General features: G+C 38.8%; 1 protein-coding gene across 10 annotated transcripts in view; it reads left to right on the top strand.

The window, feature by feature from the left end:
* The window catches only part of OSBPL1A (oxysterol binding protein like 1A), a 227,569-nt gene that overhangs the window by 119,927 nt on the left and 82,360 nt on the right, over positions 1-25,282 (top strand). For 9 of the 10 annotated variants that reach the window (XM_072829062.1, XM_072829059.1, XM_072829063.1 and 6 more), the window contains one exon: positions 17,050-17,212. The exons of the other annotated variant lie outside the window; for it this stretch is intronic. In XM_072829062.1, the coding sequence (XP_072685163.1) occupies positions 17,050-17,212 (163 nt within the window). The remainder of the gene's footprint in view (positions 1-17,049; positions 17,213-25,282) is intronic. 10 annotated transcript variants of the gene reach the window in all.

Below are 25,282 nucleotides of genomic sequence, written 5' to 3'. Positions count from 1 at the left end.
AATTAGGAAAACTTATGCATTAAAGAAGATAGTCCTCCTTGTTTCAAAGCTGACGTGGCCATCTACTAGCTAATTTCTCAATTTGACAAAAGGATACCAACTTTAGAAATAAGCAAATGGCCGAGTATATTGCAGTGTCTTCAGGTTTTGCACATAATACCTGTATTCCAGGCTCTCAGCGGGAGATGCTGTCTTTTTTTTTTTTGAAAATTTTACTTGAGAGAGGTCACATTTTTAGAAGATACTGAATTCATCCGTTTTTCCAAATATTCTGTATTTTGTCCTAAAATTAGACTGTCAGAATGCTATAGCCTGAGCTATATTTTCTTAATTTTCTGAAAACTAGCCCTTGCCGAGTTGTAAATTGGAATTACTCGCTCAATTTCTATTGAGGGGCATCTCAAAAAAAAAAATTAGCTTTAATGAAATTATTATTTTGCCCTTTAATACTCTTATTCCCCTATATATTACCCTGAAAAAGAAATTAGAGCTAAGGGCAAAGAGGGAGTTTGTTTTCCCTAAAGAACTGATACATTTTTTTTCCTTGTGGACAATTAAAAGGGCATAATTGTATTTCTCTTTCTGTTTTGGCCTTAAGAGAATTCAGAGCCAGATTAGTGGCTTGTCCGCAGTATCTGTGGTAGGCTCCATCATTTGTAGGTCCTACCCTACTGCCCTATTAGAAATATAGCCTCCCAGTTGGAAATCACTGGATGACAGCATTCTCTTGTGAATTACTTAAATGTGGTTGTACTCCAGAGTCCATTCAAGTGTGATGATTGTGTTTTGGGATTTATCTGCAAGTAGTAAATACTAAGTAAATAGTTGTTATATAGTGTTAGAACTAGATATGTACTCCATACTGTGGTTTTCTTTTATGTGGAGGATATATGCATTTTGGCATTAAATGACTTTGTAATAGTTTCAAGGGCCAAAGTTAAAATATATGGCAAATGTTAAATTGAACCCTCCCTTTTTTTTTTCATATTCATGCAAATCAGACTTACTATGTATTTTAGACCAATATTTGGAAAAGGGTTTTCCTTTTTTTTTTTTTTTTTTGTGGTAAAATACAGAGAGCATAAAATTTATCATTACTGTTTGTAAATGCATAGTTCAGTAACATTAGGAACCTTGTGTTATGCAGCCATCACCATCATCTAGATCTCTTTCCATCTCTTAGTTTCATCTACTCTGAAACTCTCTACCCATTAAACAGCAATTCCCCATTCTCTTCTTCCCCCAGCCCTTGGCAACCACCATTCTTACTAGCTGTCTCCCTGAATTTGACCACTTTAGGAACCTCCAATAGGTGGAATTACTCTGTCCTTTTGTGCCTGCTTCATCTCACTTATCATAATGCCTTTGGGTTCATCCACATTGTATGGCAGGTGTCAGAATTTTCTTCCTCTTTAAGGTTGAATGATACTCCGTTGTGTGTATACACACATTTTCCTTAACCGTTCATGCATCCATGTTGCACTTGTGTTGATGCCTTTTGTCTGTTGTGAATAATGCTGCTATGAACGTTGAGTATACAGATACGTTTTTGTGTCTCCACTTTCAGTTCCTGTGATGATGAACTCAGAAGTGGAATTCCTGGATCATATAGTTCTCTTTTTCATTTTTGGAGGACTTGTACTGTTTTTGTAGTGGCTACACCATTTTACATTTCTACTAACAGTGCATAAGGATATTGTTCTATATCCTATCCAACAGTTGTTTTTCTCTTGTTGTTTTGATATAGTAGCCATCCTGGATGGGTGAGAAGTATGGAAAAAGTTTTTGTGATAAGTAAAGTTAGTCACTTTTAGATCCAAATGTCAATCCCAGGGTTGGCAGACTGTCTCTTCCTACATCATTCCATAATTGCTCTGCAGAGCCATGATTTTCTTTTATTTTTAAGACCATTGAAAAGTTGCCCTGTTGAAGTGTGGTAGAGGGCACACAGTCTCCCGGGTGTCCTCTCTTTTTCCCTCCAGTTAAAAAAAAGCAGCTGCATAAAGCAAGGATGATTCTTGGTTTCTGTGGACTTAAGACTTGGCTTAGGTCTAAATATCAATATTTTACCTTTATTTTCATTATCTTTCTGTACTTTAGATAGCACATGTTGCCTTGCCATTGTATTTTGAAAGATCATTGCTTAATTGAGAAGAATTTTATCTTCTGTACAGAGTCAGCATAGGAAAACTTAAGATATATTTGAATCACCACAGATATAAAATATGAAACAAAGAAATTGATATACTTAGGTCAAGCCTACCTTCACCTGTCCATGGGAACTAATAAAGTAATATATCAAAAGCAGAAAATGATTAACCTGAGCATTAGAATTGAACAGAGAATTTAACGTATTCTGTAAGGAAATTATTATTTGATCTTTAGCCATATTGAGTATAAAATTTCTATAAACCTTGAAGTCAATGGAAAATTTTAAAAATAAGATAGAAAATTGGGGAAAATATAACCACAAAGTTATCAAAAGGATCTTAGAGGGTCATTGAATTTTCTTCCATTTGCAAGAATCCTCTGTTTAGCTTCCTGCCTAGCTAGACCGTCATTTTACATGCTTATGAACGCTGTCATCAATGGATATACAGGCAGTGTACTCCAGTACTTACAAGCTTCGTGTCTGAGTCACACAGACCTGGTTTGAATACCAGCTCTGTCACTTAAGTTATGTGATCCTAGGCGGATCATGTAATCTCAAGAAGCTTGAGTTTCATCATTGTTTACAGCACCTACCTCATAGGATTGTGGGAGGATTGTATGAGCTAGTATGCTAAGTATTTATCGTAACATTTGGCATAAACACAGCTAGATACCAGCTCCTGCACTTCCTGCTGATACTACTACTATTATACATGAATTTTCTCTTACGACCACCCATTCCACTGTAGGAAGGTTAAACCTTACGTTAAGGTGAAGCTTATTCCATTTTTCTTTTAATTCATGTCTGCATTCTGCAGTACCACAAAAACATGTTCTGTCTCCTGTGACAATACTTCAGCTAGTTGGATCAACCAGTAAATTCTTTTTCTCCCAGGCCAAGCGTCTCCAAGTTCTTTTAACTGTCAGGCTTTCCAGATCCTTCCTTTTCTTATTCTTCAATGATCTCTGTTTTTTTCTAAAAGTGCATCATCCCGAAACAAAGTTAGTGTTCCACATGAAGTTTGAGTGCAGAACGTGGTACCTCTCAGTTGGCTTTCCATCCAATTGGAGGAAAAGAGTCTTGATTGCTATGGTAGTAGTAGCCTACAGAGCCCTGTGGGAAGGGCCCTGCTAGCCTACCTCTCAGCCTCTCCTATGCTATGCTTAGTATATACCCCCTCCCATCCAACCAATCTGCTTTGTTCTGAGGACAGCAGTCCCCTTCTGTTCCACAGACTTAAGAGCCTGTTCCTGCCTCAAAACATTCACTGTTCCTTTTCCTGGAACATGTTTCTCCCAGGTCCTTGCTTGATTTTTTTCCCTTACTTTTTAAGCCTTTAACTCAGTTGGAACCTGATCATGAGTTCTCTGGTCATCCTGTCTCCCAGGCCTTTCCTTCCCTTCCCAACTTCATTTTTGCTTTCAGTATTTTCTGCCACACTAAACACACTAAACATTTTTACTTATTGGTTTCCCCCCAGTAGACTGTAAGTTCTTTGAGCACAGGGATTTTTAGTCTATTTTGTTCATTGGTGACCCTCTGCAGCCTGTAATGGTGTAGGTGGTTGATGAATATTTGTTGCTTGAAAAGCAGAACTCCTCTTTATGTATTAGAGCACAAGCACAAGTCAGGGGAGGGGCAGAGGAAGAGGGAGCAGCAGACTCCTGCTGAGCAGGGAGCCCCATTGATTGTTGTGGGGCTGGATCCCAGGACCCTGGGATCATGACCTGAGTAGAAGGCTGACACTTAACTCACTGAGCTACCCAGGCGCCCCCCAAAACAAAAAATTTTAAGTGTTCCTTTTGAAGGGAAAATAAGCCACATTCATTATTTTAGGACTTTGGAGATTTTCACCTCATTTTGTTTGCTTCATCAATATTTTATTTTACATGTAATTTTATGTGCTCAAAAGATTTTTATCTTCTGTAAACTCGAATACAGATTTTTAAAACAAGAATATTTGTTCTTTAACTAAATCTTAACAGAGCTTCCTGAGTAGAGAGCTTAAGATAAATTATCTTTCCAACTTAGAATGGCCAGACTCCCAAACCCGCTGCTTGATCTCTTCCGAGGGCCCTCCAAAGATGGTTTTCTCTTTGTGCCATGACTTGAAAACTTAGGAAGCACTGCTTTAAGATATTTTAAATGTTTTTTTTTCAGATGGAGTTACAATCCACTGAACTGTGATTCTAGCGTATTTTAGTGTTTGTTTTTGCCCTAGGTTGAGAACTATGAAAGCACTTGTTAAAACAATAAAACATCAAAATTCTGTAAAAATCAGGTTATCATCTTCCTGAACTTAATGTTCCACATACATAGATGTTTCCAGAGACCAAGCTGAAGGCATTAGAAAAAATAGAGTTGGATGTCAAGGTGTAGCTGTATAGTGAAATGGTCAGCAGCAACAGCAGGAGAGCTGCTTATACTTGCAACAACATGAGTGGTTCTGAAAAACATTGTACTTAGTGAGAGAAGCCAGATACAAAAGAATGCATCATACATGATTCCATTTATTTGAAATCAAGAACAGACAAACCTAAAGCATGGCTCTGGAAATCAGAGCAGTGGTTGCTGAGGCGGGGGTGGGGGGTGGGGGGGGGTGGGGGGGGTGGTTGGAGAACGGGAGAGTGACTACAAAGGAGCCCAGGAGAATTGGGGGCAGGGCTAGAAATAATCTATCTTTGTAGTGGTGCTGGTTACATGGGGGTGTACTTGTGAAAATTCACTGAACTATACATTTAAAATGGATTTTACTGTGTAAATTTTTTTAAAAAATCACTTAAAAATTAGATTTGGTAGGTGTTGCTTCTGTGTATAACTTTCTGGAGTTATTTTCATCAACGGACCTCTCAACTACAGAGGACTTGAATAACTCAAAATAAGATTTGTTTAGATTATGATTAAACTTCTCTGCTTTTAAAAATGATTGTTTATACCTCTTGTGGCCTATCTTGAAAAAAATTTATTTCGAGGATACATAAAATATATAAATCTGTGGTGAGTGATTATGTAACAGTAAGCTATTTTTAGGTGGAAGCTTTGCAACCATAATGAGACAGGAGTGTGCTTAACAGAATCTCAGTTGGGATTTTCATACTAGATGCCTCAGAAGGCCATGCATTCTGCACTGTTTGAGAGTACCTTTCAAACATTTTGTGTTTGATGCAATGCCAATTTTTTGCAAATTTGATGCAAACATTAATTCTTGAGTAGACATACTTAAAGGAATTTTTCTAATTGTAAAGTTAGAGATATGTGGAAGATGCACAGAAATGTACAGAAAGCTATTTTCTGCTAAACATGGAGAGAAATATGAAAACCAGAGCCCAGCAAACCACTGGTGGGATTTTTCTGTGTTTTGGTTTATGTGTGTTGGCAAACACACAAATGCAGTATATGTATCTGTTTAATATTCTACATGGTTTTCAGTAGCATCAGAGTGAATATTTTTTTCAGACATATTCTTTGAAACATGTTTGCAGGCAGACTGGGTGGCTTAGGGGTTTAGCGCCGCCTTCAGCCCAGGGAATGATTCTGGAGACCCAGGATCGAAGTCCCACGTCAGGTTCCCTGCATGGAGCCTACTTCTCCCTCTGCCTGTGTCTCTGCCTCTCTCTTTCTCTCTGTGTCTCTCAAGAATAAATAAATCTTAAAAAAAAAAAAAACATGTTTGCATTATCAATATATGAGTAATATTTTATCCCCTTACTCTTGCCAAATACTGTTTTTTATATAATTTTATTGACCTATAATTGATGTACAGTAAACTGCACATATTTAAGTGTAACTTTTGATGTGTTTACAGTAGTGAAACCATCACTCCAATCAAGATAAAGAATACTTCTGTTATTTCCAGAAGTTTGTTCCTGCCTTTTGTAATACCCCCCACTTTCCCACCTACCCCAATACACAGGCACTATTTATCAACTTTTATCACTAGGGATCAGTGGGAGTTTTCTAGAATTTTACATAAATGGAATCCTACAGTTTGTACTTTTTTGGAGGTGTAGGAGGTTTGGCTTCATATTCATCCATGTTGCACAAATCGCTAGCTCATTCCTTTTCATTGCTGAATAGTTATCCATTTCATAATGTACTTTTTTTTTTTAAACCTATTGACTTATGGATTGTTTCTAGCTTTTGGCTATTGCAAATAAAGGTATTAGTATTTGTACAAGTCTTCAGTGGACATAATGTTGCATTTCATTTAGGTAAATAACCTAGGAATAAGTAGAATGGCCAGGTCATATGGGAAATGAATGTTTATGGGGCTTTTAATTTTTTTTTTTTTTTTTTAGTTTTTTAATTTTTAAAAAATTGAAGTAGAATTCACAAGACATAAAAATAACTGTTTTGAGTGTGGAATTCAATGGCACTTAGTAAAGCACAGGGTTGTGCAACCATCACCTCTATCTACTTGCACAACAATTTTCATCACTTCAGAAGGGAACTTTGTACCCAGGAAGCTGGCACTCCCCATCCCCTGAAAATGACTACCTGTATTTTGTCCCTATGGACTTGCCTGTTTTCAGCGTTTCACATAAATGAGTCATACACTGTGTGAACTTCTGATGTCTGGCTTTTCACTTACATACTGTTTTTGATCTTCATGCTCATAGTACTATGTATCAGTACTTTGTTCCTTTTTATAGCTGGATAGTTTTCCATTGTATGTATATAACACATTTATTCATTCATTTGTGGATATTTGGATTGTTCCCAGCTTTTGGCTGTTGGGAATAGTGCTGCTTTGAACATTTTTGTATAGGTATTTGTTTGAACACATGTCTGTTCTTTTGGGAATATATATAAGAGCAAGTTTCCTAGGTTGTATGGTGGTTTTATGTTTAGCTTTTTGAGGAATCACCAAACTGTTTTCTACTACATGTACCATTTTATGTCCCCATTAGCAGTGCACAAGGGTTCATTTTCTCCACATCCTTGTCAATACTTGTTGTTTTCCATTTTTAATTTTTAATTTTTTTTTTAAGATTGATTGATTTTAGAGACTAGGAGTATCAGAGAGCCTGATGTGGGGCTGGATCTCATGACAATGAGATCATCGCCTAAGCTGAAAACCAAGAGTTAGATGCTCAACTGATTGCACCATCCAGGAGCCCCTTTATTTTCCCTTTTTTTTTTTTAAAAAAAAAAAAAAGGTCATCCTAGTGGGTATAAAGTGCTGTCTCAATGATTTGCATTCTGTAATGCCTGAGGGTGTTGAGTATCTTTTCATACATTTGTTGGCCATTTGTATATTTAGAGAAATGTCTGCTCAAATCATTTGTCCGTTTTTAAATTGGGTGGTCATTCTATTGCTGAGGTATAGGAGTTCCTGATAGTCTCCATACAAGTCCTTTATTGGTTACGTGATTTACAGATATTTTCTCTTGCTTGCCTTTCTCTTAACATTATCTTTTGAAAAGCAAAATTTTTGATATTGATGATGTCCAAGGTTTTTTTTTTTTGTATATATATTGCTTTTTCTGACCTATTCAAGAAATCTTTGCCAAGCCCATAGTTGCTAAGATTTTCTCCTGTATTTTCTTCCAGAAGCGGCCTAATTTTAGCTTTATGTTTGGGTCTGTACACCCATTAAGAGATAGATTTTGTTTTTGTTCTCTTTTTGATATATGAGGAGAAACTAGAGTCCTAAATAAACAGAGATATCCTTATTTGTATCAGAAGACTCAGTATTGTTAAGATGTTTGGTCTCCCTAAATTGATTTATAGAGTCAAAGTAATCCCAGGCAGAATTCCAGCAAGGTTTTTTGGTTTTGTTTTATTTTGGTAGAAATTGATAAACTGATTCTCAAATTTATATTAGAAATGCAAAGGGCCTTATAATAACTAAACCAGTTTTGAATGAGAACAAAGTCAGGGGCACCTGGGTGGCTCAGTGGTTGAGTGTATGGGGCTCAATCCCACAACCCTCAGATCATGACCTGAGCTGAAATCAAGAGTTGGATGCTTAACTGACTGAGCCATCTAGGCTCCCCACATTATTAGTATTATCTTTAATCTGAAGTTCTTTGCAGTGGTCTTTATGATAATAGGTGTATTTTGGGAGTTAATATAGTCTGTAAATCTTCATAACCAAGCTTTACTAATCTGTAGCATATGACAGTATCCTGAAGTTACTCTGCATCTTGTACCTTACCCTTGGCCATGTGGCATGTGGACCATGGGAGGGCATGGTTGTCCATCTGTATATTTCCTACATGTGTATATCATATCTTTATTTTTTTGACTAATATTTGTCTAATTTTTTTTGACAAAAATAAATACAAAAGACTTTCTAATACTTAGTGGTTACACACACTCTATTTAGAGACTAACCAAAGGCAAGAAGGAGCTACTGAAAAGCTTTAAGAAGTAATGTTGGATTTGCATTTTTAATATATGAGCTGGGTAGGAATGTGAAGTGTCTTTTTCTCACATTGTAATCTCAGGGTATAATCTCTCCTTGGATTAACCAGTCTCTTATTCTACTTCGTATCCCCAGCACTTTACTTTGGAAGAGTAGTAGGTGTTCAGTAAACATTTTTTAACTAAATGGAAATTCTCTGAAGTCAGTAATTCTTATCAGGAACCACATCCGAATAATCTGTAGCACTTTGGGAAAAAAAATTACATGTACTAATGTTAGTATTAGCATTAAACAGGAAACTCCAAGCTACCTAACATTAGCTTAAATAAGTTAGAGATTCTTTATCCATCTTAAAGAAGATAGGAGTTGGGCAATATGAGCCTAGGATAGTAGTTTCAGATGTTAGGGGCTATTCCATATATCAAATGATGGTCAGCAGGAAGGAGCAAAGGGCCAAAATAGATGTGTGCCCTTTCCTTTAAGGAGATCTGGTGAATTCCCCACAATACTTGTATTCTTTGTGGGCAGAACTTAGTCATATGGCCCCAGGTGCCAGAGAGACTGAAAAATAATCTTTTAGCTGGAGAGCATTATAGCCAGCTAACAAATTGGGATTCTTCTATAGATAGTGGGAGAAATTAGCAATTTCTGTAATAGTACACAAACCTTGTTCATTCTTGGAAGTCTTGATTCAGTTGGTCTGGGCTAAAATTAGGCCTTCTACTTAAAACAAAAAAACAAAAAACAACCAAACAGATCGTATTAGCTGATCTAGATATACTCTTCATGATGGAGAACCGTGGCTCTAAGCCAGGTTTTGAACAGGACAGATCTACTCATTCTTGGAATGAGAAATCTTTCTCCTGGTGAGCATGGATCCAGCACGTTTCTAATCTGCCTTATGAATTTGACATTTTACAGTGATGTAATCCCTGACAGGGGTCCAAGTGATGGTTTTAACAGATGTTTTGTTGTAGTCCAGGTCAGTCTGCTTCACACACTCCGCCCCCATTTTCCTGGTCCACCAACCTGATAACCATTACCTTCCTGGACACACCCTCCCCCAATCTCCCTAAAGTGAAACCCGCTGTTTTCTGAGACTTATGATCACTTATTTCCATCACAATGTTATTGTCACACCGTGGATTGGAAAGCTTATGGGATTTGAAGTTAAAAGATCTTGGTTGCAGTTCTTATTCCTCTAACCTATGGCAAGGAACTTAAACTTTATGATCTTCAGTTTATACACATACACACATACTCATAGGGTTGTTAAGATTTAATGAACTAATAGTATGTAAAAGTGCCTTTTAAACTGTAAAACGCTATACAAATAATCAGTTGTAGATATAAAATTAGTCCTGTGTACAGAACCATGGTTCATACAAATGCTTATGAAATTCTTTTTTTCTTTTTTTTCTCAATGAACTCATAATGAAGTTAATAAGATTTTTTAGAGACATTTCTGTTGAGGGCCCTGCACTTGAGTTTCTTGGTAAACATTGAAATATAGATACTAGATGAAAAGAGAATTTATCCAAAAGAATTATTTTGCATTGCTTCAATGCCCCCTCTACCTTTCTTGTTATTATGTACCTTAATGTTTATTCATTTTAAAATACTGTTTCAATGCTTATTTTTAGGGATATTCCAGGAACCATTCTTTGCAGTAGGAAATTCAGTTATGAACAGATATTTGATGGGGTTAAAAAGACATGATTCAGAAAGTATTTGAAAAAATTTCAGAATCTTTATTAAATAGGCTGATTTAGAATTTTACCCTTAATATAGTCAACACCAATTTATTACATTACATTGAAAGTTGTTTAAAGTGTGTTTAATATATACCATTACATGTCAATTTAGCATTCTGTTGTATACATGATGATACATGAAAATTTTTTGAATCTTTTAATATACTATAAAGTAGAATATTATATATTGGAAATTATGCATTGAACTGTGCATAGTACTTTTAGGAATATAATCCTGTAAGTGCTACTTCTGGAATAGAAAGTAAACATACTTGTGGAAACTTCAGTGTAGATACACCTTATATAAGTGTTATAATTGTGGTCAAATGATTGATCTTTGCAATTGAAAGAGAAATTTATTTATGAGACCTTACTTGTACCAAGTTATTTTAAGTACAAGAATCATTGAACAAGGCAGTGGAGTAAATACATGTTGAATCTGCTGTTGGAAGTATACTGTGGAAGTGAATTGTTCTACATTGTTATATTGTTTGTATGTATTACTAGTTTCTCATTGATGTTATTTCTTTGAGACATTATTTTTAAATCAGTCTGACAAAAATAAGTACTTTTGTACTTATTCCTGAGTTTGTATTCCTCCCAGTATCATTACCACATTGCTTTTAAAAACCTCCATTTATTTTTCAAATATTTCTTCAGTGCCTGTTTATTGGGCTCTTTCCTATACATAGGAGTAGCCAGTTATCCCCCAAATTCCTCCTTGATTTAAATGTCTAAAGATATACTTGGAAGTGACTTTAATATATTACTAGCAGAAACTGTTAGCAGTTTAACAAGTTCCATTGAGGTTATTTTACTTAGAGTATGTCAGTAAGTCAACAACCAGATACAGGCCCTCATCTTCTTTCTCAAGGCAGAACCTAAGGGCAGAGAGGCACGGAGGTAATTCCTAGTGGGATTTCCTTTTTCTCTTGTCTTGAGCCAAATTGAGGAAGATAGCAATGCCAATAAGAAAGGGACATTTTTTAATGATGCAAGAGCCAGTGGCCATTGACTTTAAGCAACAGGAAAATGAACAGCTGCCTTGTTCTAGGCTGACCAGGTTAGTGTGAATGAGGCTTTAAAAGGCCTTAGAAATGATCATTTTTTATCGCAGGGAGAACTCTTTTATGTTGTGTATGTTAAGAGACTAGAGGATTCTTACTACATCACATGCTGGGATCATTAAGTTGGTAACCTCTTTGTTATTCTCTATATTTCGTATATTCATGTTGAAGCAAAAGCAGTTAGGACAAAACTTTATTACCCGTATCTACCCATCTAAATCTGTGCACATCTACCCTCTGCCTTTTTTCTTGCAGCTAAGGATGAACTTTTCCATGCCCTGACAAAGGCCAACTATATGTGGATTACATCCCATCCTTTTAGCAAATTTGAGAACATCATTCCAGCCGTCCTGTCCTCTCACTCCCACATCATTAATTACCCCTGCTCTATTGAATCTTTCCCATCAGGATAGAAACTTGCTGAGTTGTCTTCCATAATAAAGCCTTGTTGACTTTCCTGTCCCCTTCCAGCAATTGCCCCAGTAGTCGTCTTCCCTTTTTAGCAAAACTTCTTAGGTTTGGGCTATACTCTCCAGGTTTCCTCTCTTTTTTCTTGGCCCGCTCCAGTCAGGTCTTTTGTCTTCAGTATCCTTTCAAACTCTGCTGAAACTGCCCATGTTAAGTTCACCATCGATCCCGTCACCAAACCTAGAGGTCCTTTTTCCTAGTTCCCATATTTATTGTTGGTGTTTGACATGGTTGATGCCTAAATCCTCTTTGAAAAGTTCTCAGATGCTTACAGGACACCACATACACCTAGTTTTCCTTCTGTATCTCTTCGTCTCTCCTTTTGTTTCCTTGTACTGGTTCTTTTATCAGAAGAAAAGTAAGTCTTTGGATTTCTTCCTTTTTACACCGCACTTTCTCCCTCAGTGATTCCTTACAGCTTCCTTATTCTTTCAGCTCATAATATATTTGCAAAATACTTCCAGAGTTCTATTTCCAGCCTGGACCTCTTCCTTGAACACCTGATTTGATGTCTGTCTACTTGACACCTACACTTGGATGTCTGATAGCATCTCATACCTACCATATTTGAAAGGAGTTCCCAATTGTCCCCATTCCTTCTGCAGTCTTCCCTGTTTTAGGTAACGATGGCTCTATCTTTAGTTGCTTAGGCCAAAACTGTGAAATCATCCTTGATTTTTTTTTTTTTTAACGTATCCTATAGGCAGGCACCCTGTCAGCAAATTATTTAGGCCTTCTTACAAAGCGTATTCAGAATCTCACTACTTAAGAACACTTTTGTTGCTCTTACCCATCTCTTACCTAGACTGTTTTAGCAGCCTCTTAAGGGATCTTATTGATTTGACTCTTGACCTCTCCCTGGTTCTCCATGAGGTCAGCCAGGGAGATTGTATTCAGTTGTAGATCAGACAACTTTACTTCTGCTCAGAGCCCCTCCATCAGTTTCCCATCCCACAGATTGAAAGCCAGGGTTCTTAAAGGCCACCTGCAAGCTTTCTGCAGTCCTTTCCTGCTGCAACTGCCTTGTGTAGCCTGCCTCCTCTCCAGACTGTATCAAGCAGATCTGCTTCAATCCCTGAAGCATATTTATTCCTAAATAAGTATCTTTTTTAATAATGGAAAGGACAGAAGAAAAGTCTTCGGGAACATCAGGAAATGCATCACACTTGGAAAGGCGGTATTGGGATGGCACAGAAGAGCATTAGAATCCATGAAAACTTCAAACAATAATGTGTGTAAAGATGCTTTGTAAATCCATAAAACAAAGTATGTCTACACGCTGTGTTCCTGAGGCTATATATTATCACACTTGATTGTGCCTCAGACATGGGCTCAGACCTTAATTTTCCTGGACCTTGGAGGTGAGGTGGTCATTCAGCCTGACACTGCATTTAGAAGTAACTCTGACAGTCATTCACATGAGCTCCATCCTCCTACAGCGAAACAATTAGGTAGTCTTCTGGGAGCAGAAGAGGCTTTACCAACAATAAAGGACCAGGCCCACTTTAACAGCTATGTGGCCACAGCAGAGAGTCATCTAAAGCACACATAACTTAAAAAGTTTTGAAGTCCATCTAGTGTTGGTCCCATAACCACAAAAATAAGTGTCAATGTAATTCCTTACCTGAGAGAGAAAATTAGACATTTTAAATTCAGGTCTAGTATTTCAGTGTTAAGCTAATACATTCTGTGTTCATGTAGCCATACATCAATCACAAGGAGTAAGGCTGATGCTATTTAGCTGATGGGAGTGTGGCCAGTTGAAAGAGCTTTACTAGATTGATCAAGGCCAGAATCTCCTCTAACCTGTAATTGGATAATTGGACACAGTATTCTGTGAATACTCTCGCCTACTCCCCACCTAGTAGTGTGTTTTTCCCAGATTTAATTATTGTCTCTGTCCAACTTAGCTTCTGTGGAACATGGGGAAATAGAGTACTTAATAGAAGGAGAGTAGATAAAATGTGTGTACTGGCTAGCATGTAACTTTAAAACTCTTGATTCTTTAGCCTGCATCTGCTCACTGTTAGTGTGACGAACACTTTGGAAGTCTTCATTGTGAATTTCCAACTGCCAGCATGAAATGGAGTGAGATATAAGATGATCATGTTGCTGTGGTTTGAGAAGACTCTAGTGGAAAAGCTTGTATTTGCATTAATCTAAAGCAATACAGACGTGGATATGGGTTTATTATTAAGAGTATGATGGTTTAGTTCTTAAATTATTCCTAGTAAGTACGACATTTATGTTTGCTATGTTACATGTTAATTTTTGTTACGGGAAAGTTACAGGGCTGAGGGTATACATTTTATATTTGAATTTTATATTTAATTTGAAAAAATGTCACTCATATTCTAGAAAGGTTCTTATGTAATTATAAACATATATGTTGGGCTTCTGCAGTAATTTTTAAATGCCAGGTTGTCTCCTGGTGTTTCTGAAATACTGAGAGTGTAGAGGATTTGAAATTACATTATTCCAGTGATCTAACTGGCTAAATGGTATCGATGGCAGTTAAGTGTGATCCTAGATGCTTCTCTAAAGCAATAAAGAGCTCTTTACTGTAGTTTCTGTGATGTATGTACCTACTCTCAGGTACATCACTGTACATGATGAAAGCAATTGTCATTTTGTGTGTAATTTTAGAGTAAGATGCCTTGAAACAAGTACAAATGCAGTCAGATCAACAAGTTAAAAACAAGGTAAGAGCTAGAATAGTGGTGAGAGTCTCTTCTGTTTCTGCTTCCCACCCCTTTCACTCCTCTTAAGAACAAGTGAGAACATATGTCCAAGTAGCAGAAATGAAGTGGTGCTTATTTTAGATGGATAAAGGATAAATTGGATTTTGAATAAGATTTTGTTGAGGGAACATGGTATTTGGGGGCCTTGATCATTTCTTTTGCCACTATTCTAAAATCTAGGCGTATGTAGGTATAAAACTAATGTATTTGTGAACTAGAAGCATTAATTTAATTGATTCGTATATTGAAAGGTTCAGTGTCAACAGTGCGCTTGCATTTTGATATTTGAAAAGTTAAAAAGCTAAAGATAGCAGGAGCAGGTAGGCAGGGTGAAGGAGCTTGGATCCTCCTGCAGTGGTATTTTTGGAATCTACATATATAACAGGGCTATAAAGATCTTTTCCATTTCAAGAAAGGATCACTTTGGACATTGTGCTCAATTTTGTAGTCCTTGTTTACAGATAAATGAATTGTCTAACCCATGAAATGAGGGAGAACAATTTGTTTTGTTTTGTTTTTTAAGTTGACTCCAGCCGTAATCAGAATATTTCCTCCTTTGGAGATAAAAATATAGATTATAGGAGTATTTGTAAGTATTTTACAGTTTCTTAAAAACTGTAATTATGTAAGTATTTAATCTTTTTATTTCTGCATGTTTTTGCTTATTTACTATTTATTGCTCTTATTGTGTGATCACAAAAAATAAGTCAATAATCTGATAATCTCATTACTGTAATGATAAAAACTAAGGTGCCTGAGGACTGGAACTGTTCCCAAGATGATAAAGGTTTTACTCTATTTCTGTTAGGAACTTAGGATTTCAATAAGGCTGTATTTTTTTTTTAATTTTTATTTATTTATGATAGTCACACACAGAGAGAGAGAGAGGCAGAGACACAGGCCGAGGGAGAAGCAGGCTCCATGTACTGGGAGCCCGACATGGGATTCGATCCCGGGTCTCCAGGATCGTGCCCTGGGCCAAAGGCAGGCGCTAAACCGCTGCACCACCCAGGGTTCCCAATAAGGCTGTATTTTTAAGTTCTGTCCAGGACTCTCAGTGTTGAACCTGATGTGGCTCTCAGCAACTCAGGGCTGCAGAGGAGTCTGGTGTCAGAATCACAGGGAGGAGAATGTGCTGGGGATGTCAGGAGGTGAAAGGGTGAGATTCAGCAGAGAGACTAATTCAGGGAGCAGCTGAGTGGGCTCTGTGACTCCCAAGCCCCAGACACTGAACTTGAAACCTATAGGAGGTTGTAGAGTCTCCCTATTCGGTGCTTCTCAAACTGTTGGAACAGCCCCTGCTGTGGATAGAGGAGAAAGGAAGCCATAGTGCTCCTGATTCTACCAGTGTCACCCAGCGCAGCTTTCTAAAACATCTGTTTCCTGTCTTGGGGTTATTTTTGAGAAAGGTTCTGCTCTGCTAAAGTTAAAAAATATATATATAAGTAAATAAAGGTTGAAGGCTACTGATAGAAGATTCCACTGTTGTCTAATTTTTAGGTGAAGCAGCTAAGGAACACGAGATTCCTAGAGTTCTGATGCCAAGATGGGTAAAACTGTTCGCATCAAATCTAGCACCTGCTCTGTTGTAGGAGGATTGGCTTACCTAAATTTCAGGAGGTGTTAACTGCACAGGTTGAGATGCTGTTGTATTTAGGCAGGAGGATAGATTATCTTATTAAAAGATGAAAAATCAAACCAGGTTTTGCCTTTTTTATAATCCCTTTTTGTTGTTAGTATAATAAATTCAAGGTAAAATATGGAACTGTAACCAAAATATGGAATTGAAAAATGGAAATCAAAATGTCATTGCCTGGCTACTCATTTCCTTTCATTTGAGATATAAGCTATTTTGGAAGTAAATTGGAGGATTCTGTCTTAAGCTTTTTTCTTTCTTTGCTTTTTTATTTAATTTTCTTTTTTAAGAGCATGTGAGTGGGGTGGGGGGCGAGGGTATAGAGAGACTATCTTGAGCAGACTCCCCATTAAATGCAAGCCCAACATGTGACTCCATCTCCCCACCCTGAGATCAAGATTTGAGCTGAAATCAGATGTCGGACACTTAACCTACTAAGCCACCCAGGCGTCCCGATGGTATCTTATGTTTTAGTGTGGTACACATTTTAATACTCAGAATGGCTTTAATTATTTTGTTCAAAAACTGGCTTAATTTCATGATTAATATTGAGAGACTATATTTTTAAAAAACTTGTGAATTGGCTCATGTTGATCATCTTGATCCTTTGAGCCAAATTTGCTAGTCTTAATCCGTTTTCATGAGCTAGAGCTGTTGTAAGAAAAGGCTCCATGGGAAGAACAGAATTGGTTTAGTAATTGTGCTCATTCATCCGTGTGTGTATATCACACGACTGTTTTCATTTCTGTTGTTGCAGTTGAACTAGATCAAAAGCAAATAAATTTTACCTCCTCCTGCATAAGTTGATGTCTCCTGTCACTCTGAAGTCTTTTTTTTTTTTTAATATCTGTTTTCTTCTAGGTGAGGAATTTTAAATTGGAACAAGAACAAGAAAAAAACAAAATTTTGTCAGAAGCACTGGAGACTCTGGCCACCGAGCATCATGAATTAGAGCGGTCTCTGGTTGAAGGCTCACCTCCTCGAAGCATCCTCAGTGAGGACGAGTTCTATGATGCGCTGTCAGGTAACGCTAGCATCCTACCATCTGTGTTGTTGGCGATTGGAAGCCCAGCACCTAGATGTCTTTGGAGGGTAGATGTCATCTAGAGTGTGGTGGACTGAGCAGATGTAACACTACCGCTCCCCACACCATCTGTCTTCTGTTCTGTTATTGAGGCAGGAAGCTGAAAGTTGAGAATGAGCCTGTCTCCATTTATGGTGTATGCTAAGCTAGGGAGGGAGTGCTAAAGAATTTGATTTTTTTTTCTCTTGTATTCAGCGTCCATTAAATACATCCTAGTGCCAGGTGCTATTGCATATTTAAGGATAGAGAAAGTTAACTGTTGTCAGAGAGTACTCTGTACCCTCAGAGGATGCAAATAAGTAACACGAGGTTACAGTAAGTACAGTGTGTCGAGTGCCACTGTAGAGGTGAGACCAGGGTGTGGCTAGAGCAGATGAAAAGCAGTGCTTAATTTTGCCTCAGAAATAAATGCCAAAAAGCTCATACTGATGAGCGCGGACTCCCATTACCAAAATTGGAATCCTAACTCTGACATTTGCTGGCTGCATGACCCTGGATAAGTTCTGTAACCCTTCTGGTTTTCCGTTTACACCTATTTAAAATAGGGATGAGTAGATTGTCGATATCAATAGGCTGAGGCAGGATTAAACTAGTTCCTATTTTAAAAATATGTTTAGAACCTGCCTGATACGTACTAGGGGCTCCAGAAATAGACATGTCAGGAGGAGGACTCCCCTGGGAGGGGGTGGCCCACTGAGTGGTTCTGCCTTTGAGGGATTGACAGAGTTTTTGAGGGTGGTAAGGGTGGGGGAGTGGCTGGAGGTGAGCAAGGCTGAGAACCTCTAACGTGAGGCAATCAAGTTCTTAGAGAATAGATGGATCTGTGCAATTACTCGTCGCCTGGAACTTGACCACAGAAGCAGGAGACCCTGGTGGATAGCAGGTGTGAAAGGATCACATTCAGAATAAAGGAAGCACCCCAAGGAGAGGCAATAGAAATGAAAACTAAAGATTGGGTTAAGGAGATTAAAAACAGTGTGATCATATAAGACAGAGAAAATGATTGTTTGGTGGGCTTTTGGAGAAGAGATTCATTATGAGAGAAGCGGCAAATAGGGCCTTTATTTGTGGGATGTGTGAAATAAATAATGGGAAAAGTAATTTTAATAGCCAGATTTAGGAATAATTAAAAGAAAGATACTGATGATGATGATGTTACTTAGAAAAGGCATTTGTGAAAGGAGTGACTCATTGGGAAGAGAAAGTAAAGCTAGGATTTGGAAGCAGTGGGATGAGTGACCAGGCATAGGAAGTGTTTAACATGACTGAGGGAGGTGGGAGAAGAGGGGGAATAACATTGAAGGCTGCAGACATTTTTTCACACCTACCCTGTGCCAAGTCCAGTAGTGTCATGTCCTGTATTCCTTCTGTCGGGGGCATCCAAAAGGGAAAGTCACTAGAGGGATCATAGGATTAAGTACAAAGAGGTCTGAATATAATAGAGCCCAGATGCTTCAGGTGCTCATCCTTTGTGTTCTTTTTTTTTTTTTTTTTTTAAAGAAAATGTTAAGAAAAATTGTGATAAACAATGTAAAAGTATGTGCATTACTCTGTGAAAGTTTCCCTTCATCCCTTATCCTAATTATGCACTCTTTCTTGGAAGGTCTTACTGACAGCCTTTTAGATTCTCTTCCAGGCCCTTTTTAAGGCAGTCCCACGTATGTGTGCACATGTACGTATGGCTTTGTTTTGTTGTAAATCAGGAGCAGAAGTAGCTGTATGATCATTCGGGGTCTGCGTTTTCATGTAACAACATAACTTGGAAATCTTTCCCATTGGTAGTACAACTCTAAGTCGTTCTTTCTAAAGGTTGTGTGGCAGTCCAGGATGTGATTCACCACTGTTTTCTTGATCATTCTCTCCTTGATAGACATTTAGCAGCTTCTGTCATCTTTCTGCTTCTCAGTCATATTTTAGCACTCAAAACACTCTCCAAAATCATCTCCTCTGGGAGGAAGAGATAAAAAAGAACTATAGTCCCTAGGTGACCCTTGGCAAGTATATTGCAGTTCAAGTGCCAATTCAGACTGGTTTGCAGGACCTGCTGCTTTAGGGTTTGCTGTGTTGAGAGGGATCCTGAGGCCAAGTTCAGGAGCCTAGGTCAATCAGCCTGTTCTACCATGGTTGTAGAAATGAAGGAGGGGACAGGTGCCATGCCTTTGCTCCTTCCTGCCCTGAGTGACCCCCCCTGAGTTTTGGTATATTTGCCTGAACAGAGTACCCTTTCTGTAGCCACTCCTACTGTTTCCTACTAGAAATCTTGAAAGTCATTTGATGCAGTGTTATAACTGCATTAAGATTAAGCCAGATGCCCCAGGTTCAAGGCCTTTTTTTTTTTTGGGGGGGGGGGTTCAAGTCTTGAACTGCTGATAGCCGAGCCATATAATTCATTGAGATCATAAAAGCCATCATTTGGGAATGACTTTCTCTTCTCACTACAGTCTTTACACATCAACCTCCACTCCTGCTTCCTTCTTCCTTTCTGTTGCAAAAGAAGAAATGTCCCTCCTCAGTTAAAGCCATCCCCTCCTCATTTGTGCATGTACCCCTTTCCTGGCACCTTCTCAAGGACTTCTGTTTGGTTATTGTTCTTCCACCTTCACTTTCAATACTGCATCATTTTAAGTACTGACTTAAAATTCCTGTAATCATTTCCTATTGCTGCTGTAGAAAATTACCACAACTGTGCTTAAACAGTGCAGATTTATTTTCTTATAGTCCTGGAGGTCAGAAGTCTCAAAGTCAGGGTCTTGATTAGGGCTGTGCTTCTTATAGAGGTTCTGGGAGAGAATCTATTTCCTCAGCCTTTTTAGTTTCTAGAGATCACCTGTATCCGTTGACTTGAGGCCCCATCCTTCCTCGTCAAAGGCAGCAGTGTGACATCTTCCAGGCTCTGTCTCTGCCTCTGACTTTTCTCCCTTACGTTTTAAAGGACCTTAGGGATCACAGTGGGCCCACCCAGGTAATCCAGGGTGACCTCCCCACTTCAAGGCCCTCAGCTCAATCATGTCGGCAGAGTCCTCTTACCTTGTGAGGTAATATTTCCACTGGTTTTCAGAGGCTAGGACATGGACATGTTTTGGGGACCGTTAGTCTGACTACCACAATTCCCAAATTGACAGCTCTAACCCTGACCTCTTGATCTCTTGTTAGAGACTTATATACTTAGCTGTCAGCTGGATAAATAAATGTATTTTTTCTCCTAGATGATCCTTCTCTTTTTCCTCTCGGTGTTGCCTAGCTTTAGTAAATGGCACCTCTCTCCTCTCCTAAAGCTAGAAGCCTAGGAGTGGTTTGTGATATTCATGTGCCATATCAATGAAACCTAGCTTAAAGCTTGTCCGTTTCTGTCTTAAAATCATACCTGGAAGCCATGTATGTTCTGTTACTATAGGGTCAAAAGCTGGGGCTGGAGGCTGTTGATAAATTATTGGTCTGCCAAGTCCTATATCTTTTGGAAAGTTACTTCACTTTTGTGTGCCTCATTACTTCATCTGCAGATGGATCATGAGCTTATCATGATAAATATTTATACTTAAAACAGCGTCTGGCACACTAAGCACTTATTATCACCTGTGCTGTACCCACTCTTGTCCAGCTGCTTAATTACCATGCTTCCAGCCTTGCCCTCCTGAAGTTCACTCTATACACACTATCCATAGTGATACTTTGCAGACTGACACTTTGCAGACTGTCACCTCATTGCATTCCCCTGCCTAAAATCCTGTGGTGGCTTCTCATTGCACTGAAAATAAAAATCAAACTCCTTAACAGGCCTTCAAGGCTCTTGACATGGTCCACATTCTGCCTGTGTCCTCAAATCAGCCTTGTTGCCTTACTCCCTTCACTTACTGTGTTAGCCATACCAGGCTTCTCCAACCCTGAAACATGGTAGTGACAGCAGGCTACTAGACGTGGATTTAAATAAGACCAAACGTATGCAAACCTATATTTCATTTAAAGCTAATTTTTAATTGCTGACTCATAGTAAAAGATTAAATCAAGCTAATATTTAAGAGATATAAAAAGATTCTTAAAGAGTCTTCTCTTAAAATATTCATAAATTATTTTGACAAAATGTTTAATTTTCTTTTTAAAAGTTGCTTACAACTTCTGTTACTTCCTTTAAAAAACAGGATAATATTATTTGTTTAGACTTAAAGTCCATGTAACTTCCCGTTTTCTCTTAGCTGCTTTTCCCTTATCATGTCCCTTTAGGTTTTTGCAGATAAGCAGGATCAATGAAAATCTAATACAGTGTGGTTGAGAAAAAACCTTGGTGTAACCATACAGTATAGCCTAATTTTTCCAGCCCAATGGGATCTCTTGATCATTTTTACATTACTTTTCAAGTATGCACAGTGACTAAAGATTTCATAAAATTCCCTTAAGCAAACAGATTTCTTATTCACAATTTTGTTGAATTCTGTTGTGTAATATGAGTTAAAAGGAGCAACATCTAATTTTGTGTGTGTGTGTATATGTATGGATGTATGTGTGTTTAAGAAAAGTAATGGTTGAGTGAAATTGCTGATCTTACCATAAAGTGACCACGTCCTGGTATAGGGGCCTAACAGTCATGCACACTGAAGCAAAAAAGATGTAAGAAGAAACTAAAGGAAAACTGGTTCTGTTGGAAAAATGCTGTACTGCAAGGGAAAGAAGTATAGAAATAATAGAACCACTTTAGGGAAGAAGAAAGTGGTTCCTTCTTCATATTCCTACCCCCCCCCCCTTTTTAAGATTTTATTTATGAGAGACACACAGAGAGAGGCAGAGACACAGGCAGAGGGAGAAGCAGGCTCCCTGCAGGGAGCCCAACATGGGACTCGATCCCAGGTCTCCAGGATCATGCTCTTGGCCGAAGGCAGACGCTCAACTGCTGAGCCACCCAGGCGTCCCATATTCCTACCCTTTCTGTTTCACTTTTGCTCTATTGCTCCCCTCTTCTCCTACCAGAGCTTTCAAATACCTCTAGATTACCTCCTTCCCTGAGCTGTCTTTCCTCACTCCCCTGGCAGAATTAATAATTTCTTTAGTGCTCACTCACTGACACCTCTTTCATAGGCTCTTCATTGTACTGTACTGGTCTTTGTATGACCATGGTTACCTTATCTTTTTAGATCCCCGAGTTCCTCTCTAAATATGGGATGCAGGTTTTGAACATATGCCACTGATATTTCTGTCCTCCCTAAAAATGCATTGGTATTCGATACAAGAGAATTGGTCTTGCTTGCTGATTTCATATGGTCTTCGTGCTCCACTTTGGATTCTGTGTGGGAGAAGAGAGATGCAAGGAGTGAGCCGGGGTGAGATGGTATCAAAGCATAAAATTTGTGCTTGAGGAAATTAACAATCCAGTTTGGGCTCTGAGACGTGCTCACAGAAAGGAGAGGGGAATGAAAAAGTTGCTAAGGGGGAGGGACAATTCAGGGTGCTTGACTTCGTGAATCTCTAGTAATCTTCTGGGAATTATTTTTGAAACATCTGTTACCAGTTAAATAATTCTGTGGCTGTTATTTTGTAGAACTGGTCTGACTGAGATGGCAGTTTCACCAAAATTCTTGCCTTTTGGATATTATAACTTCAAAATATATTGGTTTTCTTGCTGTCTGTTCATTTTCCTTTTTAGAAACATGTTGAGATCAGTTGCTCAAAAAAGGCTTTCTTGCTAGGTTTTCCTCTTAATGCTATTTTGGTTGAAATGTGCATGAATAATGCATACAATCCAATAGTGTAGACTGGCAAAACCAATAGAGAGTTATGTCATGAAATTGAAGCCAGTTTTAGCATTTCTCATCAGTTGCAGGGGTGGGTGCTCATGTCTTTTTAAGTCAGAACTTCAAAATGAGAAGTGGTCACATAACAATTTGGGTTTTGTCTGGAGGAAAGTAACACAGAACCAATTATGACCTCTGTCAAATAGAGTTTAATTCAGTAAGTATTACAGGTCACAGTGGAGAAAAGTGATACCATCTCCACTGACATTTGACATACAGAAGACATAGGGTCTGACCAAAGTGGTCATTGTTCCCAGGCCCAGTGTTGTCTTCTCCTACAGCTTATTTTTATTTATTTTTATTTATTTATTTATTTATTTTTTTTTACAGCTTATTTTTAAACTGGCTATCCGTCCCTTTCTTATCCGGCCCTCTTCTGTGTGTCTTTACTGTAGGCTGCACCGGCCTGGTGCTTGGCGATACCACCCACCTCTGTATTCTTGGCACTTACTTCTCTCTTGTTCCCCCCCCCTCCTCCTTCTGAGAATTAGCCACAGTGCCTTGTTCTTGCCCTTTTTCTTGTTAAGTAACTTTTTGTGTATTCTTCCCTTATATCCTCAACAACACTACATTTCTCTTAAGGGCAGAGACCTTGTGGTATTTAACTTTTGTATCTTCTCTACTGCCCAATACAAAACATATTAATTAGTTGATGTGATAGACGGCAAATCGAGTACCACAGAATATGGCTCTTAACAGCTTCCATTTGAAACATGAAACATTCTAGAGAAAATCCAATAAGTGGCAGGGGCTCTGAATCTAGCTTTGTGTTTGTTGCATTAAAAAACTATCCAGCAGCTTCCTTATATTATATTTGTGCTATAGGTAGACACTGCTGAGTATAATTTATCCTTTAGGTTTTGGGTTGACCTTCTGGGTCCATCTTCATTTTCTGAAATGTTTTTATTGACTAAATTGATATCTTCATTAAATATTTATTGTAAGCCACGTGCACTTTGTACTGTCCTTAGCATTGAGAGGATTTCATTAACCAGATGTATCTACTGAGTGCCCACTGTGTGTCAGGTGCTTTGTTAGGCACAGTGATACCAAGATAGGAAAGATCTGGTCCCTCAATCTGGGGGATTCACGGTCAGTCTAGGGCAAGAGATGAACGTGTGGAAAGACAGTGTCAGTATAATGTACAAGGGATCTGGCCCTCCACCCCAGCTGCTCACTGCCAAGACTGGACCTTGGAGTTTGCCTTTCTCAGGAACTGTGTCAGCACCATCCTATCTGTATGGCCCACAGCTTGACGCTTGTCTCCTATCTTTGGACCCACTCTCTTAGAAACCTTGATCCCAACATTGCTTTGACTGTACCATATCATCTCCATCTTTACCCCACCCGCCACTCCACATGTGCCCTCACGTCCTGTCCGCCTTTGAGGCCTAGCTTTCATGGGGCAACATGGGATCAGTCCCCTGCCTTGTACTCTGCTGATAGGATATCACACCATCCCTCTCCTCTTGCCAGCCTCAGCCCTCAAGGGACTAGGTGAGGCTGGAGGCATAGCCAGGGCCATGCTGGTGGCTCTGGCTGTAAGCCCATGGCACTAGAGCCCATGTGTGCTCTTTTGCTGCCCCGAGGTCCTATTCCATTTCTGTAGTCCATTGCTTTCACATGCTGCTTTCATGCTTATCTCACCAGTAACTTCTTTTCCATCCTGTGCCACTGAGGACATTGTTTACGGCACTGAGAAGCTTCCGATGTTCCCACTGTCACAGCCCTCACACACCTGGATGTGTCCATATGTGTGTATCTTCCGCCTTTTCTGCTTTGCCTTGATGACTATTATGTCCCTGTCTGAAACCACCCTCCCCTTGTGCCTGGGATTCTCCTCGGGCCTACAGGAGGACGTCTGTGCAGCTCCTCCTCTTCCCCAGGTAATTGGTTATTCCTCATTCCCATCAGTGCTCTTGTCTTTAAAATGCTAAATCTGTTAAAAATACCTCTGATCCCAGAGTCCTCTCCTTCCTTACCATTATCTTCTGCTTATATGTTTGTTTCCACTACTGCATGCAGTGCTCTCAACCAGATCACCGCTGGACTGCACTCAGCTGCCTGATTGAGTGCCACTTTCTCAGTTTTCTTTTTCTTTCTTGACCTCTCATCAGCACGTAAAGTTTGTGATTACACCCTCCCTCTTAGAACATTTTCTTTACTTAGCTTCCAGAATATCACATTTGTGATATCACATTCTGTTTCCTTTGCTAGTCCTTTTGCATCC

Source organism: Canis lupus, chromosome 6, assembly GCF_048164855.1.
Source record: "Canis lupus baileyi chromosome 6, mCanLup2.hap1, whole genome shotgun sequence".
In the NCBI taxonomy this organism is placed as follows: domain Eukaryota; kingdom Metazoa; phylum Chordata; class Mammalia; order Carnivora; family Canidae; genus Canis; species Canis lupus.
Note: the sequence above shows the minus strand (reverse complement) of the source record. Positions and strands in the feature narration are given on the sequence as shown.